We start from the raw sequence: 22891 nt of genomic DNA, 5'->3' as shown, positions 1-22891 counted from the left end.
TATTGGTATCAAATTAAAGGTATTAATGAGGGTTTTAAAGGGGAGTAGTGGTTGCTGTATAGGTGGTCGCCGTTTCGAGATATCGCCATAAAGGTGGACCAGAGGTGACCCTAGAATTTGTTTGTACAATATGGGTATCAAAAGAAAGGTGTTAATGAGTATTTTAAAAGGGAGTAATCCTTAGTTCCATAGGTGGACGCCGTTTCGAGATATCGCCATAAAGGTGGACCAGAGGTGACCCTAGAATTTTTTTGTACGATATGGGTATCAAATGAAAGGTGTTACTGAGCATTTTAAGAGGGAGTGGGCCTTAGGTCTATAGGTGGACGCCTTTTCGAGATATCGCCATTAAGGTGGGCCAGGGGTGACTCTAGAATGTGTTTGCACGATATGAGTATCAAATCAAAGGTGGTAATGAGTATTTTAAAAGGGAGTGATCCTTAGTTCTATATGTGGACGCCTTTTCGAGATATCGCCATAAAGGTGGGCCAGGGGTGACTCTAGAATGTGCTTGTACGATATCGGTATCAAATGAAAGGTGTTAATGAGTATTTTAAAAGGGAAGGGGCTTAGTTCTATAGGTGAACGCCTTTTCGAGATATCGCCATAAAGGTGGAACAGGGGTGACTCTAGAATGTGTTCGTACGATATGGGCATCAAATGAAAGGTGTTAATGAGTATTTTAAAAGGGAATGGGCTTTAGTTCTATAGGTGAACGCCTTTTCGAGATATCGCCATTAAGGTGGGCCAGTGGTGACTCTAGAATGTGTTTGTACGATATGGGTATCAAATGAAAGGTGTTACTGTGCATTTTAAGAGGGAGTAGGCCTTAGATCTATAGGTGAACGCCTTTTCCAGATATCGCCATTAAGGTGGGCCAGTGGTGACTCTAGAATGTGTTTGTACGATATGGGTATCAAATGAAAGGTGGTAATGAGCATTTTAAAAGGGAGTGATCCTTAGTTCCATTGGTGGACGCCGTTTCCAGATATCGCTATTAAGGTGGGCCAGTGGTGACTCTAGAATGTGTTTGTACGATATGGGTATCAAATGAAAGGTGGTAATGAGTATTTTAAAAGGGAGTGATCCTTAGTTCTATCGGTGGACGCCTTTTCGAGATATCGCAATAAAGGTGGGCCAGGGGTGACTATAATGTGTTTGTGCGATATGGGTATCAAATTAAAGGTATTAATGAGGATTTTAAAAGCGAGTGGCCCTTAGATGTATATGTGAAGGTGTTTTCGCGATATCGACCATAATGTGAACCAGGGTGATCCAAAAAATCATCTGTCGGGTACTGCTAATTTATTTATATATGCAATACCACGAACAGTATTCCTGCCAAGATTCCAAGGGCTGTTGATTTCGCTCTGCAGAACTTTTTCATTTTCTTCTACTTAATATGGTAGGTGTCACACCCATTTTACAAAGTTTTTTCTAAAGTTATATTTTGCGTCAATAGACCAATACAATTACCATGTTTCATCCCTTTTTTCGTATTTGGTATAGAATTATGGCATTTTTTTTCTTTTTTCGTAATTTTCGATATCGAAAACCTGGGCGTGGTTATAGTCGGATTTCTGCCATTTTTTATACCAAGATAAAGTGAGTTCAGATAAGTACGTGGACTAAGTTTAGTAAAGATATATCGGTTTTTGCTCAAGTTATCGTGTTAACGCCCGAGCGGAAGGACAGACGGTGGACTGTGTTTAAAAAATGGGCGTGGCGTGAACCGAGTTCGCCCATTTTCACAAAAAACAGTTGCCGTCATAGTATCTATTCCCCTACCAAATTTCAGAAGGATTGGTAAATTTTTGTTCGACTTATGGCATTAAAAGTATTCTGGACAAACTAAATGAAAATGGGCCGAGCCACGCCCATTTTGAAATTTTCTTTTATTTTTGTATTTTGTTGCACCATATCATTACTGGAGCTGAATATTGACATGATTTACTTATATACAGTAAAGATATTAAATTTGTTGTTAAAATTTGACTTTTAAAAAAATTTTTTTAAAAAGTGGGCGTGTTCTTCATCCGATTATACTCATTTTTATTTGGCACATATATAGTAATAGTAGACACGTTCCTGCCAAATTTCATCATGATATCTTCAACGACTGCCAAATTACAGCTTGCAAAACTTTTAAATTACCTTCTTTTAAAAGTGGGCGGTGCCACGCCCATTGTCCAAAAACTTACTACTTTTCTATTCTGAGTCATAAGGTAAACCCACCTACCAAGTTTCATCGCTTTATCCGTCTTTGACAATGAATTATCGCATTTTTTTCGGTTTTTCGAAATTTTCGATATCGAGAAAGTGGGCGTGGTTATAGTCCGATATCGTTCATTTTAAATATCGATCTGAGATGAGCATCCAGGAACCTACATACCAAATTTCATCAAGATATCTCAAAATTTACTCAAGTTATCGTGTTAACGGACAGACGGACGGACGGACATGGCTCAATCAAATTTTTTTTCGATACTGATGATTTTGATATATGGAAGTCTATATCTATCTCGATTCCTTTATACCTGTACAACCAACCGTTATCCAATCAAAGTTAATATACTCTGTGAGCTCTGCTCAATTGAGTATAAAAATACTTACTGTAAATATTCATGACTTATTTTGAATTCTCTTGCTTTATACGTCGGTACACTTTGATCGCCAAATAAAAACTTGAAATCCATTCTTCGGCAGCGAAAAAAAGTATTAGGTTCGTCGAGGGTCATTCCAAATTGCATAAACCAGCTACCTTCGAACTGTAAATAATAAAACCATAAGCTTTTAAAATGGTTCTTAAGTCTATGCATAGTACTATAAAATTGGCCTAGCTATATACATCGAGCTGACACTTAATTTATTTAAGTATACAGAACTTCACACTCACCGCTCCTCTATCCACGCTTTGCAAATATTGTATATCTGTTCGACATGAACCTGACTTTCGACCTTGTCCGGCCACCAAACATGATGATGTCAAAAAAATTACAATTGACAAAGGGGAACTGAAAAAAAAATGTTATTAATTACAAAACAAGTAAGGAAGGCTAAGTTCGGGTGTAACCGAACATTATATACTCAGCTGAGAGCTTTGGAGACAAAAAAAAGTAACATCACCATGTAGGAGAATGAACCTAGAGTAACCCTGGAATGTGTTTGTATGACATGGGTATCAAATGGAAGGTATTAAAGAGTATTTTAAAAGGGAGTGGACTATAGTTCTATAGGTGGACGCCATTTCGGGATATCGCCATTAAGGTGGACCAGGGGTGACTCTAGAATGTGTTTGTACGACATGGGTATCAAATGAAAGGTGTTAATGAGTATTTTAAAAGGGAGTGAGCCTTAGTTCTATAGTTGGACGCCTTTTCGAGATATCGCCATAAAGGTGGCCCATGGGTGACTCTGTTGTTGTTGTTGTAGCAATGCTCGCCCCACCTAATAGCCGCGACCGATCACAAATTGTCATCAATATCCTCTAACGGGAGTCCAACAGGGGTCCGTTTCAACAGGTGTGGACCATAAGGAAAGGGGTGTTAGAGGCGTTGGTTCCACATTACAATTAAAGAGATGGTTGGTGTCATGTGGGGACACATTGCAAGCAGGGCATACATTTTGTATGTCAGGGTTGATTCTGGATAGGTAAGAGTTTAACCTGTTACAGTATCCAGAACGAAGTTGAGCAAGAGTGACACGCGTTTCCCTGGGGAGTATGCGTTCCTCTTCTGCGAGTTCTGGATATTTTTCTTCAAGTACTGGGTTCACCGGGCAATTCCCGACATAAAGGTCCGACGCCTGTCTATGGAGTTCACCAAGGACCTGCTTGTGTTTTTCCGCTTCATACGGCTGGGTTCTCAGGTGCCGTATTTCCTCAAAATGCTTACGGAGATGACTCCTTAGGCCCCTAGGCGGTGCTGGTTCGTCAATCAGATGTCTGTTGGGATGCCCAGGTTTCTGGGTATTCAACAGAAACTGTTTGGTCAGCATCTCATTTCTCTCCCTGATGGGGAGTATTCTCGCCTCATTATGTAGATGGTGTTCTGGGGACATAAGAAGACAGCCCGTGGCGATTCTGAGAGCAGTATTTTGGCAGGCCTGTAGTTTCTTCCAGTGGGTGGTTTTTAGGCTTGGCGACCATATGGGTGACGCGTAGCACGTAATCGGCTGGCTAATTGCTTTGTATGTGGTCAAGAGCGTTTCTTTATCTTTTCCCCAGGTACTGCCAGCAAGGGATTTGAGGATTTTATTACGGCTCTGAATTCTTGGAACAATTGCGGTTGCGTGCGCACCAAAATGTAGATCCTGATCAAACGTCACACCCAAGATTTTGGGGTGTAGGACAGTCGGTAGCGTAGTGCCATCGAAGTGGATGTTCAATATGGTCGACATTTGGGGCGTCCATGTTGTAAATAAGGTCGCGGAAGATTTAGTCGGTGACAATGCCAGGTTTCGCGAGGCGAAAAAACTGGAGAGATCAGGGAGATAGCCGTTTATTTTATTGCATAGCTCATCGATCTTAGGGCCTGGGCCTGTGGCCATTATTGTGCAGTCATCGGCGTAGGAAACGATTGTGACTCCTTCCGGTGGTGAAGGTAGCTTAGATATGTAGAAATTAAACAAAAGCGGGGATAGGACACCACCCTGTGGCACCCCTTGTTTAATTCTCCTTTGTTTTGATGTTTCGTTTCTGAATTGCACCGATGCCTGCCGACCACCCAGATAATTTGCGGTCCACCTTTTAAGACATGGGGGAAGGGTAGACCCTTCCAGGTCTTGCAGTAACGAGCCATGGTTGACCGTATCAAAAGCTTTGACAGGTCTAACGCTACGAGTACTGTTCTATGGTGGGGATATTGATTCAAACCGCAATTTATCTGGGTGCTAATGACATTTAGCGCGGAGGTAGTGCTATGGAGTTTTCTGAAGCCATGCTGATGAGGGGCTAGCTGCAAATGTGCTTGGAAATAAGGGAGCAAAATGGCTTCAAGCGTCTTTGCCACTGGCGATAGGAGAGATATCGGACGATATGACTCACCTACGTTAGCTGGTTTCCCAGGCTTTAGTAGCGGGACCACCTTGGCCATTTTCCACTTCTCGGGTATGACAAAGGTGGAAAGAGACAGGTTGAAGACATGCGCTAAATATTTGAAACCCTCTTTCCCTAGGTTTTTAAGCATCGGCATGGCTATGCCGTCTGGGCCCACTGCTTTGGATGGTTTAGCGCAACCAATGGCGTCCTCAACCTCTCTAGCGGTGATGGTAATTGGTGACGCGCTGAGTTTGTGTTTATGTGCGTGTCTATTGGCTCTCCGTCTATCTTTGTCGACCGTAGGATGCATTATATATTGTCGGCAGAAAGCGCTCGCGCATTTTTTCGCATCCGACAGTACCTTATCGCCAAAGGCGATGGAAACTTTGTCTTTGTGCTTAGTCGGATTCGATAGGGACTTTACGGTGGACCAAAGTTTACCTACACCGGTAGAGAGGTTACAACCTCTTAGGTGCTCTTCCCATTTCGCCCGCTTGTGTTCGTCCACAAGCAATCTGATGCGTTGGTTTATATCCCTTATTTGGGGGTCGCCTGGATCAAGCTGTCTTATAAGGTCGCGTTCCCTCGCTAAGCTCGCGTCCTCCGCCGGGAAGTGGGGCCGGATTTCCGGAATTCTCCCGGCGGGAATGAAATGTGCCGAGGCGGATTCAATGACCTTGCGGAAGGCACGCTCCCCTTGGCGGGCATCAGTCGGGATAGGGAGGGCAGCAAAGCTGCTGTCTGTTGCAGATTTATATTCTTCCCACTTTCCTTTTTGAAGTTTATGAAAGTGCGTTTTTCGGTGACGATGAAGTCGGCGGTACGCTCGAACGAAATAAGTATGGGCAGGTGGTCGGATGCCAATGTTACCATCGGCTGCCAGTTGACGCAGTTTACGAGTTCTGCGCTCACGATTGAGATATCTGGCGAGCTATGACAGCTACCTACCATACGTGTGGGGGCGTCTCCGTTTACTGTGCAGAACGTCGTTTCGTCTATTTGATCCGCCAAAATCTCACCCCTACTGTCCGCCCGCAAGTTTGAATGCCATAGGTCGTGATGGGCATTGAAATCGCCTAAGATAATGCGATTGTTGCCAGTGAGTAAGGCCTCGATATTAGAGCGGTATCCACTGGGGCAACAGGTGACAGGAGGGATGTAGATGTTGATGATTTCTAGATTTGCATCGCCTGACCGGACAGATAGGCCTTGACGTTCTAAGACATTGTCACTGCGGTCGATGCCAGGATCAAATATATGATATTGCACAGAGTGGTGTATAATAAACGCGAGGCCGCCTCCATTTCCGCTCTCGCGGTCTTTCCTGTGGAAATTATAACCAGAGCAGGTCTGCAATGCAGATCTTGCTGTGAGTTTAGTCTCTTGAATCGCAGCAATGCGGATGTTGTGCCGCTTCATGAAATCGACTAACTCCGTAATCTTCCCAGTTAGTCCATTACAGTTGAACTGCAGAATTCTGAAGTGCATGAGGGGTGACGCCGCCACTCTAGGGGTAAGTGAGGGGTGACTACGCCTAGGTTGTGGAAGGCCAGGACGCAATTGCTGTTGTGGCCTTGGGACTGGGCGCCCTTGGGCAAGCATTGGGGTACCCGGATGATTTGGGTTTGCGACCTGGCAACATGGCGCGATGAAACCCGTCGAGGGGTTGCCGTCGCGGAGACCAGAACATCTAGGAAAGTGGCACCACCCAAGGCAGGAGCTGCATTGAGCGGATATCGCAAACCTATATATTCTGTGCTGGCAGACGATGCAAACGGAGGCAGGGACTAAGAGTCTGTTTCCCTGACCTGCACGATTGCTGCCAGAAAAGAGGGGGGGAGAAGAAGACGGGGGCAGGGGCTGATGCTCAGCATTGCTACCAGCTCTACTACGAAGGTAGTAGTTATGAGTGGTATCAGCTGTTTGGGTTGTTGGCGCCGTGGGGCGTGAGCAGCAGCGGGTACTTGTTGTGGCTTGCTGAGCAGCGAAGCTGCTGGAAGGTAGTGGGGATACGCTTAGGCGTAGACTACGGGACGCCCTTGGGCGTGAGCAGCAAGGAGCCACAAAAGATTTATAAAAGTTACGTGGACGTCGGGTTTTGGGATCAAGCCCAGAACAACCTGTCCGATGCAACCATCCCTTGCACGAGACACACTGAACAGAGTATGACCGTCCTAAAAAGATTCTTTTCTGGCAAATGCAGCAAAACCATTTCTCAGGACCGGGGTCAGGAGACGGACCCGGATTGGGTTCGATACCTTCCCGGAGTAAGAGAATATGTAGCAGTCCTGCTGCAAGGAGCTGCTGGGAGGATGACAATTTGTGGGAGGGACGAAACAAATTAAATGGGGTCACACTGAAATGACAGTCCTTGGTCGGGAAAAATCCCGAGTCGCTCCGGTACATAGAACCGACTGCCTTGGGAAGCGCATGGGTGACTCTAGAAGGTACTTGTACGACATGGGTATCAAATGAAAGGTGTTAATGAGTGTTTTAAAAGTGAGTGGCCCTTAGTTGTATATGTGAAGGCGTTTTCGGGATATCGGCCAAAATGTGGACCAGGGTAACCCAGAACATTATCTGTCGGGTACCGCTAATTTATTTATATATATAATACCACGAACAGTATTCCTGCCCTGATTCCAAGGGCTTTTGATTTCGCCCTGCAGAACTTTTTTATTTTCTTCTACTTAATATTGTAGGTGTCACACCCATTTTACAAAGTTTTTTCTGAAGTTATATTTTGCGTCAATAAACCAATACAATTTCAATTTTTCGTAATTTTCGATATCGAAAAAGTCGGCGAGGTCGTAGTCATATTCCGTCCATTTTTATACGAAGATAAAGTTAGTTCAGATAAGTACGCGGACTAGGTTTAGTAAAGATATATCGAATTTTGGTCAAGTTATCGTGTTAACGACCGAGCGGAAGGAAAGACGGCCGACTATGTATAAAAACTGGACGTGCCTTCAACCGATTTCGTCCATTTTCGTAGAAAACAGTTACCGTCATGGAATCTATGGCACTACCAAATTTCGAAATGATTGGTGAATTTTTGTTCGACTTGTGGCATTAAAAGTATTCTACACCTTTTCCAGTTTAAGTTCAGAGATTTACAATTCAAGTTCAGAAAATTACAATTAAAGTTCAGAATTTTCAATTTAGATTCAGAAATTTACAATTCATGTTCAGAAAATTACAATTTAAATTCAGAAAATCGCAATTCAATTTCAGAAATTACAATTCAAGTTCAGAAATTGCATTTCAAGTTCAGAAAATTAAAATTCAAGTTCAGAAAATTACAATACAAGTTCAGAAAATTACATTTCAAGTTCAGAAAATTACAGTTCGATTTCAGAAATTTATAAGTAGTGTGTTAATTTTCAAAAGTTATTTTAATTAATTAATTTTATACTTATATGTTACTTGCGGAAGTGTTGATGATTCGTTGACCATGTTGCCAAAATGGGCTTGGGTATAGTAGTGTACCCCAAGTTTTCTTCAAGGTGTGTACATCCCGAACCATGAAATCAAATGGAGGATAATTATTTCCGACAAGTGCATGATGAGGCTGCCAAGAAAGTACTTCAGTCGAAACAGCAGTTTCGAAGCAGTGGAAGGGAGAGACCTCCACAGAGTTGCGAAGGTGGAGGAAGACTTGACCTCTCATGGTGCCCCAATCGCCGACAGTTACCGCGAAACAGGGAAAGCTGGCATGATTTGTTACGAAACTGCCAAGATCGCGATTAAGTGCCCATTCATGATGAATGGTGATGATGGCGGATAAGTTGAGATATTTTGACATTTTTTATTTATTTATTTTTTTATGTATTTATTTATTTATTATTTAAAGTCGACGACAAACTATGGTCGACTGCATAATATAAAAGATATATAAATATACAACTCAAAAGTTAAAAATTTAAGATATATCGAGAATTCAACATTTCCCATAAGATTATACTGCCGGAATGCATACGGTTCCGGTCAGTGACTCATGAAAAAGTATGTTTTTAACGTTGTTGGAATGCACCAGATTCCAATCAACACAGTACTGTCTTGTTCCTTCTTAATGATACATGTTGATAAATGTTCCTCCATCCTTAAACGCGATAGTGCCTCTTTTTTACGGAAGAAATAAGTGCCGGCAAATTAAATTAAATTAGCTTGTATCCCTTAAATTAGATAGGTAAGTATTGCATTACGTATAGTGGCAAGAGTACATTCAAGACTGATACAGCTATTGTAGTGCGCGCACCAGATAAGAAGAGGATTATTTTTAGCAAAGTTTCGTCGACAAAGGGGTAAATAAAAAGGAACGTAGTGTCTGGATACTCTAGGGGGAACCGCTGAGAAGGTCCTCAGAATCAATTTTTCCAATAATGAGCTTATGGATGAACAATACCCCCAGTAATATTCTCCGATTTTCCAGAGTGGGTAAGTTAATAAGAAGAAGTCTACTTCGGTATGGAGGAAGGTGAAGATTTGAGTCCCAATTACGCCGCGCAATGCGAATATCAAAATTGCTCTTGACCTGACTCAAGACGCTGTGTATGCTTTTGAGAAACAGGGGACCAAACGCATGATCAATACTCGAGTATTGGACGAACCAGCGATGTGTAAAAAACCTTAGTGAGGTACGGATCATCGCACTTTTTAGCCCATCTTTTAGCAAATCCAAGTAAAGCCAACGCTTTGTTGGCAATAGATGAAATATGCATGTTAAAATTCAATTTCGGATCAAAAAGGACACCTAGATCATTTGCAATAGATATACACCCAAAGGCGTACCATCTATTACATAAGGTTTGAATGCTGGCTTCCAACACCAATATTGGACCAACATTGTAACGAGTCCAAGTCGGCCTGAAGAAGATCCAAGGAACTCAAATCGGTAGGACAGTAAGTGTAGCAAAGTTTTACATCATCCGCATACATTATTGTATGGGAATATAATATTGTCTGTGGCAAGCCATTAATGAAAAGGGTAAAGAGCAAGGGGCCTAGATGACTTACCTGGGGTACACCGGAGGAAACTGCGAACGATTCCGACAGATTGCACCTGAACAGGACTTTTGGGTCCGGTTAGAAATATAGCTTTTCAGCAACATTAATAGGTGAAACGGAAAGCCCAGTAAATCAAGCTTATGAATAAGTAACTCATGGTTGAAGGTATCAAATGCTTTGCTGAAGTCCATGTAGATGACATCGGTTTGCTTGTTCGCTAAAAATTCTTCCATAACTATAGAGGTGAATACAAGCAAATTTGCAGTGGTTGACCTTTGAGGAACGAAACCCTGTTGGCATGGAGATAAAAGACTAGAACATTGATATTGGAGTTGACTGGTAACAATCTGTTCAAAGACTTTAGGAAAGGCTGAAAGTTTAGCAATACCCCTGTAGTTTTCAACTTTTGACCTACTACCTTTTTTATGCAGGGGTATAATAAAAGACTGTGTCCAAAGTGGCGGAAATGACACAGATCCCAGATATAGCTCAAATAATTTTAAAATAGGCTCATACATGTTTTCGGCGCAGTACCTAAGCACGCAACTAGGAACACCGTCCGGTCCCGGAGAAAAGGTGGGCTTCAAAGATTGAAGACTCTGAAGAACAATATTACCATCAATAGCAGGATTCCTAATGGAATTCGAGCTATCTAAGCGATAGGGGTATTGACCGGAATGAAAACCACTGGATGAATACGTGGACTTAAAGAACTCAGAAAATAGTTCAGCAATGTCGTCATCAGTGCAAGCTTTTTTACATCCAAAGGTTAATGAGGAAGGATACCCAAACGCTTTGAAATTACGACACTGTAAAACTTTTTTAGATTTTTAAAAAAATGGCTTTACAACAACTCAAGTAATTTTTATAACAAAGTTGATTAAGACGTTGAAATTTAGAACAAGTTATTAGATATCTAGAGAAGTCTGCAGATGCTCCAGATTTCTTGAATCTCTTATAAAGCCTAGATTTAATGTTATTAAGTCTGATAAGTTGCCTTGAAAACCAAGGGGGCTTATTCGAACATAGGGTATATCGAGTAGGAATGCAGGTATCAAAGAAGCTATCAAGCGTACTGTAAAATATAGAGATTGCCGAATCGACATCAGTGCAAGCATAGAGATCCGACCAATCATGGGAAGCCAACAGAACATTGAGCAAAATGAAATTCGCTTTGTAGAAGCATCTATATCGGACGAGACTGTACTTGAATCCTACGGGTAGGTTGATATCAAGTGATATCTCTAGCGTAGGGTGAAGAGGGTCTTCTGGAAGGGATAAAGGTGGGATTTGTGTAAGGGCACCGAGCCATCCACAAATACTAAATCCAGCATTTTATTTCCACTATTTGGAATATTGTTAATCTGTAAAAGAGATGAGTCTAACAAGCAATTGAGAAACTCATGTTGAGCAGTGGGAGTTTAAAAGTTTCAATCACTTATATTAATTAACCCAACTAACTGTTGGCAAGTTAAAGGCACCAACAACAACAAGTCGATCGTTATCTCCCAACTGCGAATGCAACTCGCAGATGGTCGAGGTATAACTAGCATAAACATTAGGCCGGATAAATTTGTGGGGAGGCAAAATAATCGCCCATTGCTCGTGAAAATCATATTCTAGGGATCAAAATAAGAAACTTTTCCGAAGGAACCATACCTCTAAAACCAATTCTGGTGTCCCCCAATTTGGTTAGAACTTTTGGGTAGGGGCAAATTTTGAAAAAATCCCACTTTGAAATGCCTATGTTTTTTCTTTTTGGAGTTTATTTTTCTCTTTAGAAATTTATTTAGTCAGAACATATGTAAATGAAAAAATAAATTTAACTTAGTAATAGAAAAGAAATTAAAAGAAATTATTAGAAATTAGCGTTTTTACAACCTTTTTAAAACCAAGGCATCACTATGATGCATTTGCATGGCGTAAACATAGTTGTGTGGGTTTTTTATTCAACCGTTTTAAAAAATGAAGGTATCACTGTGACACAATTGCAGATCGTAAAATTGCTTGTGTTGTTTTTTTAAGCCACCACAAGATACAGCAGGTAGAATTGAAATTACCATTTCATTCTTATTACCTCGTCTCGTCGACCATATATAACGCAACAGTTTTTGCGAATGCATTAAGTCGTTGTGAAGAACTCAAAGTGTGAAGTGCTAATTTCAGATTAAAAAATATTTCAAAAAAAATAATAAGTGAAGTGACCATTCCAAATCAAAAAGTTTACAATGAATCCACCATCCTCTACATCGCAAGATGAAGCAACTACATCAACAACTATCGAAAAACCAATGAGTCATATACCCAAGCATGATGTTACTGTTTTTGGTGTGTCTACTGATTTAACTGATCTTAATTTACCAACCCATCTGGATATCTTGAGAACATGCTAAAACAGAACAAAAAAAGTTCTCCCATAAATCATTCACTATTCAAGTACAAGATAAGTTGATTGGAATTTGGGAAAAACTTGGTATGGAAATAATGCTGAAAAAAAGTGTATTCATTAAATTGAATAAACTGCTTGACAATTATCAAGAGCAAATCAAGAGAAGAAACAACACCCAACAATTTACAGAGTATGTAAAATCTCTGGAAACAATTTTTTACATTGGAACATGTAAATGCGATTTGAAGGCAGCTCCATGTGTATGCGGCTGGGTTCCCGAACACCCCAAAGAGTTCATGCACGACCAACATAATCAGAGAAGACTAACAATGGATGCATTTATGATGGAAACTGAAGAGCAAGGAGCAACGTCTATGTCATCAATGCCAACATACCAAGATCCCGATGATTCAACATACGCACCGCCACCGGTTCAAGAAGATATGGATAGAAGCACAAGTTCACAATACACAGAGAGATACGATTGTTTTAACTTTGCCTTGGTATGTGACAGATTTGGTATGCCTGACAGAGTAGCATCAGCATTGGGAACCGCTCTTTTGCAAGATTTTAAAATTAAAGATAAGCATGGGAAACCTCTCATCATGGATAAATCGAAAGTTCGCAGAGAAAAAGAGAAATGCAGACAAGAAGTGCTTCGCAAACGGTTAGATGATACCAATTTGTTAGCGTTTTCATTCGATGGCAGAAAAGATGATACTTTAATGATAGATAAAATTGATGAGAAGTATCATACTAGGATGGTAAAAGATCCTCATCTTGTTATTTTGAGAGAACCCAATTCTGAATTGATTGGTTACGTAAGACTGGAACATGAAACCGCTGAATACAAAACAACCAAATTAAATGATTTTTTCAACGATAAAATATATCACTGGATGTATTAATTGGAATATGCACTTACGGTGAGCCAACAAACACTGACCCACACGGTGGAATTATACGACGATTCGAACTGCTATTAAAAAGACCATTGCATTGGTTCGTTTCCCTTCTACACTTCAACGAAATTCCGTTTCGCCATTTGTTTGAAGCTTTGGATTAATCAACTAGTACTAGACCGAGATCGGCAACCGGAAAACTGAGCCGTCAAATCGAAACTTGTGAAACTCTTCCGGTAAATTATTGCTATCACTCATTTATTATAATTGTCAACCATTTTTAATTATTTTATTATTATATATTTTCAGGTGATGGACAGCTTCCAGAAAATTGAGTTGCAAAATATGCCCCCTCCTCCAGAAAAAATTGAATTTTCCACCGATTCAAGTACTTATACGACATGACCCATGCAATTTCTAGAGGCGTGGTTCCGGTGGATCTGGCTAACATCAAACCAGGGAAAATTGTACATTCTCGGTGGCTCACCAAGGCCGCTAGATTATTGCGATTATATGTGACAACGGGAAATCCAGATGCAAATTTAAGAATTCTGGTTGAATTTATAATTAAATGTTATGTGCCAATGTACTTCAATATCAAGTATTACAGCTCTGTCGTGTATGGCAGTGCATTATTTATCAAGTTCATTGGTTGGTCACGATTTCTAGAACCTCGTTTACGCAAAATTGTCAATCAACTAATTAAAGATAATTCATATTATGCGCATTGGGAAAATATCTTGTTATCAATGTTGTTTGATGATAGCAAAGAAAAGCGCGACTGTGCCATCAAGAAAATTCTACGCTATCGAATCGATGTTGACGAGCCAATGGAACTTAGAGTTTATAAAAACCAGATATAAACTTTAATTGCACAAGTTATACGGAAATGATCAATTTGAATGATATAAATATCGTATTTGAACCACCATTCACGCGAAGCATTCCGTACGATACATTGAAAGAATATTTAAATCAAGATGATCCACCGTTTAATGATCCAAAAATTCCATCACACATACAAGGAACGGAACGACATGTTCAATTGCTAGCTAGCGTTTCCAAACGGTTTATACCGGAAAATGTAGAGGCTGTTATGGCGACGACATTAGAGAACCGTGCGAAATTGCCCAGACTTGAAAGTAAAAAAGACTTCAAACAATAATTTTTTTTAGTTTCTTTTCTATAACTCACTTAAATTAATTTTTTCATTTACATATGTTCTGACTAAATAAATTTCTTAAGAGAAAAAATAGATATTATTATAAATAAATAATAAATATTATTATAAATAAATAAATAAAAATAAAGAAAAAACATAGCCATTTAGCTGATTTTTTCATGTAAAGTGCAAAACCGGCGATTTTTTGAAATGTTTGTATGGTGAACCCCCAGGGGGGTTACAGGGAGTATGCCACTGGCATCGGCGGGTCGGGCCTCCAAAGTTAGTGGGGGTCGGTCATACATTTGGACTCGATTGGAGCACTCTAAATGGGTCAAAGTGGGATTTTTCAAAATTTGACCCTACCCAAAAGTTCGACCCAAATTGGGGGACATCAGAATTCGTTTTAGAGGTATGGTTTCTTCGTCAAAGTTTCTTATTTTGATCCCTAGAATACGATTTTCGCAGAGCAATGAGCGATTTTTAAATCGTCCCGCCCTAATAAACATCCATATCCGAACGAGGTGGTATATACGAACAGCAAACAATTACGCTATAGCTACCGAATGAAAGCCTAACTGCTATGAATTCGATATGAGAGATATTGTCCAGCGAAATCAAATCAGATGATAGGTTAGATTCAACAGCAATAAGGACACCTCCCGCTCTAGAGATGCGATCACGCCGATAAACAGCATATTTATTTGAAAAAACTTTAGAATTGTAATTATCAGCCTTTAGCCAGGTCTCCGTAAAAGCTACAACTTGTGCAGACAAGTTGAAAGAATTAAGGATGAATTGAACAAGTTTTGATCGTAACCTACGAACATTTTGGTAATTAATAAGAAGACGGGACAGATCAGCAATTACCTTTGTGTTGTTATTACTGTGTTCGTCATACCGTTTTTTGGCTGTAACAAAACAGGTTCGGCCCTCGCCTTTCTTGTGAGCAAGTGCCTTATCGAAATATTCATCTGAAAGAGATATTTTAAATGAGGAGATGTCTCTCTCATATTTAAAGTTAAATTTATACACATTGATGATACTAGTGGGTGCAACACCAAGTTTAAAGCAAACGTAATGAGCAATATCATTTTCGGTAAGCGAGGAGTGTAATCGGGACACAAATACAGCCCTACGAGGTGGCACGGCTAAGGAGTAGCGGATAGGGCGCCAGAGAGCTGGGAAGGTGTGGCCGTTTTAGGACAGTTGACAGAAGACGCATTGCTAGACCTAGCGTTGGTTATCGAGCCCGTCAATGAAGTACTATTTTTTTCAGGTACACCTGTATCGCTAGCAACCCCAGTATCGGTAACTGTTATTGTTGGAGCTAAAGATACCGGTGGAGGTGTAGGATGAATTGGGGAGTCCAGCGAAATCAACATTAGTGACGTAGAACAAACAGCCGCAAAGGTACCACTATTAGTTGGTGCATCATTTAATTTGCCAGAGATCGTCTCGCTAGAAATCTCGACAGAGCTTTGTGGAGATTCCTGAGCTGCATTGTTCATAAAATCTTTGGCAAGCCTGTTCGTATCAGTCAACGCGGTTGAAGGGACATTCTTAGGAGGACAGCTTTGCCCCTACCTCGAAGACAAGTTGGAAACATTGTTGGGTATACATTTCTTACGTTTTGAGGATTCAGATATCAGTTTCGATTTTTTAAAGTGGGCTTCCATCGTTTTGAATCTTTCGTTAAGGTCACGAAACCCAATAAAAATGTTGTTGAACTCTTTCTGAGTTTGCCCCATAAAAGCTCGCATGTCATTTTCTACGGAACGACAATCATGACATGTCCAGTTCAGTCCAATTTTGCTGGATATTAGGTCAACAGCCCGACCACCTATGTGAGAGAAACCGGCACAGATAACACGAGCCATATTATCACAGAGCCAACAACAAACATAAGTATTACCACGGGAAATTTTCTTCTGATTGGTGCACTTCTTGACCCAGCAATCCGACATAATTGCAAAGTTAAATAAACCCAAAAGAAAAATAGGCAAAAGAAACTATAAGTATGAGAAAAATTGAACAGCTGTTCAAAAAATATGGGCGAGAGTTATTTTGGAGCACTGGATGCAAATCACAAGACAGCGTATAGCTAGCAGTGCACACAACACAAAGCAAAAAGGGCACACAATGACTTTCTAATAGCAGCTACCAACAAAAAGGTATGCAGTTATCACAAATTTTTGTGAAAATCTATGATCTATGCCCTCACTAGGGTAGGCACCTTGTCGTTGGTGTGAGGGCTTAGCCGAACTCCATAGCGCCCGACTATGAGGCGGAGCTGTTTAGGACTGACATCTACGCCGTTTCGCCTCATACGAGGGCGGCGGGATGTCGGTGACCAAGAACTGCCAACCCCCTAATCCAGGGTGTTATGCGGATCGTGCCTATTGGACGATTTGCAGCCAGGGGATAAATTCGGCTGTATTCGAACGGAGCCTTCCCGATACCGGGCCACCTCGGGAAGTATTAATGGCCTTACCACAGTAAGGGCCGCTGCTGTGGCGTACGGTTCTTTCCCCGTATATAATACTGGACCCTTAGCCCGCCTTGTCGGGCAGGTGGTCGTACGACCAAGATGAACGACTCAACACCTGACTGTTATAAGGACGATGTAAAGAGGAGGACTGAGTCGCAATCCAAGGACGACAAATACGAATTAAGCGATGCGTCGGACTCGGGGAGCGAGAGTAGTGCTGATTCAATGAACTCCGTGTTGGAGAAGCACACAAATGAAAACGGGGTAGAAGAGTGGAGAAGGGTACGGAGCAGAGGAAGTAAAAGAGCTCTCTCGCAGTACCGTACAGCACTAAGAAGTGTACAACGCTTGGGAGCAGTGGTCGACCCAACAGAAGTGGAGATCGAGCGCTTGGAATGGGCCCATGAAGCGGTAGAAGTAGGTCGAAGGCAGTTCAAAAGGTTTGCTGCGAGAAACCCTCGGTTCTGCAACCGCTACGAGGAGGAAGAAGCGTCGAATGGCAGAATGAAGAGGCAGCGTTCGGCGGAAGGCGACAAGCCTGCTTTCAAGAGGCAGAAAGGACCCAGTCCTAGAGCCGCGAGGCAGGGCAGTCGCAAAGACAAGACAAGTAGGCCCAAAGCTGTAAGACAGATGGGCCCCAATAGCGAGGTAGCAACTACCTCGAAAGCTTCGAGTCAGAGGGAAGTTCCAATTAAGGAAGTAGGAGATAAGCCAAAGGAAGATAACGCTAAGACTCCGGCTTACTCGGAGGCGCTAAAGGGAGTTAACGCTAAGACTCCGGCTTTCTCGGAGGTACCAAAGGGAGATAACACTAAGACTCCTGCTTTTCCCGAGAAGATGAGTGATGTGGCAAAGCAGTCACTGACTGTGGCGCTGGTTGATCGTAGCAGTCCTTTCGGACAAATGACTACTGAAAGGTGGAGATCTGTGGAAAGGGAGCTTATTAGCTTAATGCTTAAGATGATGCGGGAACAACCAAGTAAGCCCTTTACAACCTTTGATTCGGGGGGATGGTATAATGGTGTGAAGATGATAGCGTGCGACAACATCGCGAGCTTGCGGTGGCTGGAGGAAGTGGTTCCAAACCTCCAAAGGCAAGGCACGAACGCCGGGTTTGAGGTTGTGGATAAAGCGCAAATCCCCACGGTACCAAAAGTTAAGGTATGGATACCATGCGTGAGGAAGTCGGAGGATACACTGCGACTTCTGCAGAATCAGAATCCGAACATACCGACACAGGATTGGAAGGTACTTACTGTATCTCGGCCTACCGAGGATGGTCAGTTCCACATCTTCCAAATAAACAAGCAGGCGGAGGATATTTTGTACACGCAGCTTGGTAAAATGTCCTTTGGCACTGGCAAAATTTACATGCGACTCAGTAAAAGAAGTCCCGAGGATAAAAACCCTAACACGCTAGAGGTGGGCGAAGTCGAAAAGTACCTCAAAAGCCTAAGGGAAAAAAGACAGGTGGAGGTCCCCGATGTCACCACGAACGTGCTAGAAGAGGACCAATCGCTAAATGGTGCTGTGACTCGCACAGAGGAACACCCTGCACAACAGTCACGAGAGGCTGAAGGGGGCCTCGAATACTCTAAACCAAAAGGGCAAGGGGAGGACGACGACGTCAAGACGAAGGTGCTGGAGGGGGACAAACAGCCCTATGGTGCTGCGAGTCCTACAGATAAACCTCCAACACAGTAAAGTGGCGTCGAGCGAACTCCTCCTAACCCTTGAGGAGGGTTCGTTTGACGTGGCGCTGATCCAGGAGCCGCGGCTCTCATCGGGAGGAAAGGTCTCTGGACTTAGCGCGCGCGGGTTTGGCGTTTACTACACGCAAACGGAAGGACGGGTGCGAGCTGTAGTAATGGTAAGGAAACAGCTGCATTCATATATGCTGCCTAATTACACCACTGAGGACCTCGTAGCGGTGGCCGTTGAGCAAAAGAATAAGCAGGCATTTATCCTGGCGTCCTGCTACATGGCCCATGCTGCGGAGGTCCCACCGATGGAGTGCAAAAGGCTAGTACAGGAGGAAGGGCGCAAAGGGCGGTTGATCATAGGCGCAGATGCAAATGCGCACCACAATGCGTGGGGAAGAGCAGATACGAACGAGAGAGGCGAATCTCTGCTTTGTTACATCCTGCAAATCAATTTGCAGATAGCCAACAGGGGAAATGTCCCTACATACATTGGTCCAACATCCAGCAATGTTCTGGACATTACATTGAGCTCCGAGCGTCATATAACTGCGTATAACAAAGCTTGCCCTCTAAGAAGATTCAGAGGAAAAGCAAAGCCGCCATGGTGGAGCAATGAGCTGAGTCTTCTAAGAAGACAGGTAAAAGAAATGCTTAAGCTCGCAAAGACCGCGGAAAGCGAAGCGTGTCGGGACGAGTACAGGGATCTACTGAGGATATGCAAGCGCGAAATTACCAGGGCCAAGAGAAACTCATGGAAAAGTTTCTGTACGGACATAGAGTGCTCCAGCAAAACAGCACGGAAGTCCAGGGACTAATAAAGAAAGAGAACGGGGAATGGTCTCGTAATAGTGAGGAATCCCTTGAGGTGCTTCTCGATACACATTTCCCATCGGGAGACGGTTTAGAGGAGCCAGCAGACATCACTCACACTTCGATCACGGAGCTAGTAGTGCCGGGCTTGGTGCCCGATACCAAGATCGAGTGGGCAGTGAAGACGTTTTCTAAGTTAAATCGCCGGGCCCAGATGGTATATTCCCGGCCATGCTACAAGTCTCAAGTAGGGCGGTCGTGGAATGGCTTAAAATAATATTCGATGGGTGCATACGACTGAATCATGTATCGCACTCTTGGAGAACTGCTTTTGTAGCTTTTCTACCAAAGGCGGGGAAGATCGGTCACATGTATTCCAAAGACTATAGACCCATTAGCTTAACATCATTTCTGCTCAAAACCTTTGAGAGGCTGATAGATGTGTACATAAAGTCCAACGTGGATGAAAAGCTGCTCTCCACAACACAGCATGCGTACACCAAAGGCAAGTCGGTAGACACCGCATTGCATAGGGTGGTAATAAGCATAGAGAAATCCCTGGAATATAAGGAGTATGCTCTAGGAGTCTCCTTGGACATTGCCGGGGCTTTCAATAATGTTGCAAAATGGGCGATTATGGATGGTCTTAATTACATTAAAGTACATCCTGCCTTAATCAGATGGATCGGCTGCATGTTATTTTGCAGAAAGATAACATCAAAATGGGGATTGTACGAGGCCACGAAATCATTGGACAGGGGCACGCCGCAGGGAGGGGTGCTATTACCTCTGCTGTGGACGCTGTTCATCAACCAACTGCTCAGGCAATTCGATGAGAGACCCGTAAAACTTACGGCTTACGCAGATTACGTTGCAATTGTCATAAGTGGAAAGTGCCTTCCAACGATTAGTTCTTTGATGGATCGGGCGCTTCGCGATATTCATACCTGGGCATCTAATGTCGGGTTGAAAGTCAATGCGGAGAAGACGGATATGGTCTTGTTTACAAAGAGGTACAAGGTCCCAAATTGGACCAGGCCTAAGTTAGGAGGGGTGACCTTACAGGAAAAACCTTGCACAAAATATTTAGGAATCATCCTAGACAGTAAGCTGTCATGGAAGCTCAACGTGGAGGAGAGGGTCAAGAAGGCCTCAACGGCACTCTATGCATGTAAAAGAATGCTGTGGTGTACGTGGGGCCTATCGCCCTCTCTTTCTCATTGGGTTTTGACAGCGATTGTAAGCCCTATTCTATACTATGGAGTTCTTGTTTGGTGGAAAGCCACACAAAAAACAACATACCTCAAAAAATTAGAGGGGGTATGCAGACTATCGGTGCTTAGCATTACGGGAGCCCTGAAAACAACCCCGACGGCTGCACTGTATGCCATTTTGCACATCCCACCTGTAGATCTGGTAGCAAAGAACAAAGCATTAACGACCGCAACCAGGCTCGGTGCTTCGGGGCAGCTTGAGCGCCGACCATATGGCCATAGTAGTATAGCGTCGTCAATCACAAGACGAACATACTACATGATTCCCTATCTGTGCTTCGAGGGAGATCTTAAGGCCACAATAGAGGTGGACGGTTGGCGTAAGGGTGCGCAAATGGCGGACGAGGCGATACATGTGTACACCGATGGTTTCAAAGTAGTGGAAGGAGTAGGGTCTGCGGTATACTGCGCTGATCCGGAAATAAGCAGATCCTACAGGCTGCAGGATTACTGTAGCGTTTTCCAAGCGGAAATGTTAGCCGTAACCAAAGCAGTAGAAACCCTGGAAGAGAATAGCTTAAGCTGCAACCGTGTTAACTTTTACATTGACAGTCAAGCAGCAATTAAGGCAATAATCTCGCATAGCACAGCATCTAAATGCGTGTTAGAGTGTAAGCAGTCTCTGGAGAGAATCGGGACTGGGAGAAGCATACATCTATATTGGGTCCGAGGGCATATGAAAATAGATGGGAATGAAAAAGCGGACGAACTATCTAAAAAGGGCGCATCCCTTGAAGCTTGCTCCGTAGATGTCCCAATTAGATTCGGCGAGAGGTGCACATGATCGACCAAGCGGGAAAGGCGTGGGTTCAAGCGCGGGGCTGTAAAGTGTCGAAGATTATGTGTAGGTCTTACAACCTTAGACTAACACAGTTGGTCCTCTCATTAAAAAGAGAGGACTGTAGACTCATGACGGGTATTCTGAATGGACACTGCCTTCTGGCGTCACATGCCTTTAAACTAGGCTTGGTCAGTGATAGCAGATGTAGGAAGTACGGGTTGGAGGAGGAAACGATCGAGCACGTTCTGTGCTCGTGCCCTACACTTGCCAGGCTAAGACTCCAGCTATTAGGAGTGATACAGCTGTCAGATCTAGAAGCAGCAAGTGGCTTAAGTCCTAGGAAGCTTCTAGTATTTGCCAAGAGGACGGAGTTATTTTATAACATAGGTCCTGGTTTTTGATAGGGTTTTTCAGTTTGGTCGTTAAAACAAACTTCTGGTAACACTACGGACTCAATCAGTCTATGTGAGGTCCTCATGGACCGGCCAGTTCAACCTACCTACCTACCTATGATCTATGACCACACAGACTGAATGTTTAAATTGCACAAAAAGCCACTATGTATATTGCACTGTGTAAAGATTTAATACGAAATTAAACTTATAAACTGTTTTCTATTATGTTAAAGAATATTTGTAGAGGTTAAACCTTGTTTACAAAGTAAAAAGAATAACAATTCGAAGAGCGATCAAAAAGACGTGCGCGAACGGCAAGGTTACCAGATAATATGGCGCCAAGATCTATGCAGACAGTACTTATACGTTATTTCCGGGAGTGTGGACGCTCCGTTGACTGTTTAAGTGGTCATATATTCGGCATCACTGCTATCATAAGGCTCCATTACTGATACTTAGCATAGACTTGACTTGACTTGAGAACTGTCACTTACAGTTCTGTTAAATGAACATTGCATGTTACTGATTACTCAAAACTTAGCAACACTTAACTTGACTTAGAAGTGTGTTGAATTTTGATTTTCTATGTAAGTTCTAAGTGACGTTTATATTTTGAGATGCCATTTGTTTGTTTCCATTTAAATGGATAAAGCGCAAATCCCCACGGTACCAAAAGTTAAGGTATGGATACCATGCGTGAGGAAGTCGGAGGATACACTGCGACTTCTGCAGAATCAGAATCCGAACATACCGACACAGGATTGGAAGGTACTTACTGTATCTCGGCCTACCGAGGATGGTCAGTTCCACATCTTCCAAATAAACAAGCAGGCGGAGGATATTTTGTACACGCAGCTTGGTAAAATGTCCTTTGGCACTGGCAAAATTTACATGCGACTCAGTAAAAGAAGTCCCGAGGATAAAAACCCTAACACGCTA

General features: G+C 42.6%; 1 protein-coding gene across 2 annotated transcripts in view; it reads right to left on the bottom strand.

Moving 5' to 3' along the window:
- Nucleotides 1-22891, bottom strand: part of LOC137250418 (uncharacterized) — a 78229-nt gene that overhangs the window by 29210 nt on the left and 26128 nt on the right. The window contains exons 1-3 of one of the 2 annotated variants that reach the window (XM_067783179.1): nt 15369-15412; nt 2897-3014; nt 2614-2768 (exon numbers count right to left, since the gene is read on the bottom strand). In XM_067783179.1, the coding sequence (XP_067639280.1) occupies nt 2614-2768; nt 2897-3014; nt 15369-15397 (302 nt within the window). In that variant the 5' untranslated portion in view covers nt 15398-15412. Of the gene's footprint in view, nt 1-2613; nt 2769-2896; nt 3015-15368; nt 15413-22891 lie in introns of those variants that run through there. The other variant, XM_067783190.1, reaches the window with a different exon arrangement.

Source organism: Eurosta solidaginis, chromosome 1 (genome assembly GCF_040869045.1).
Source record: "Eurosta solidaginis isolate ZX-2024a chromosome 1, ASM4086904v1, whole genome shotgun sequence".
NCBI lineage: Eukaryota > Metazoa > Arthropoda > Insecta > Diptera > Tephritidae > Eurosta > Eurosta solidaginis.
Note: the sequence above shows the minus strand (reverse complement) of the source record. Positions and strands in the feature narration are given on the sequence as shown.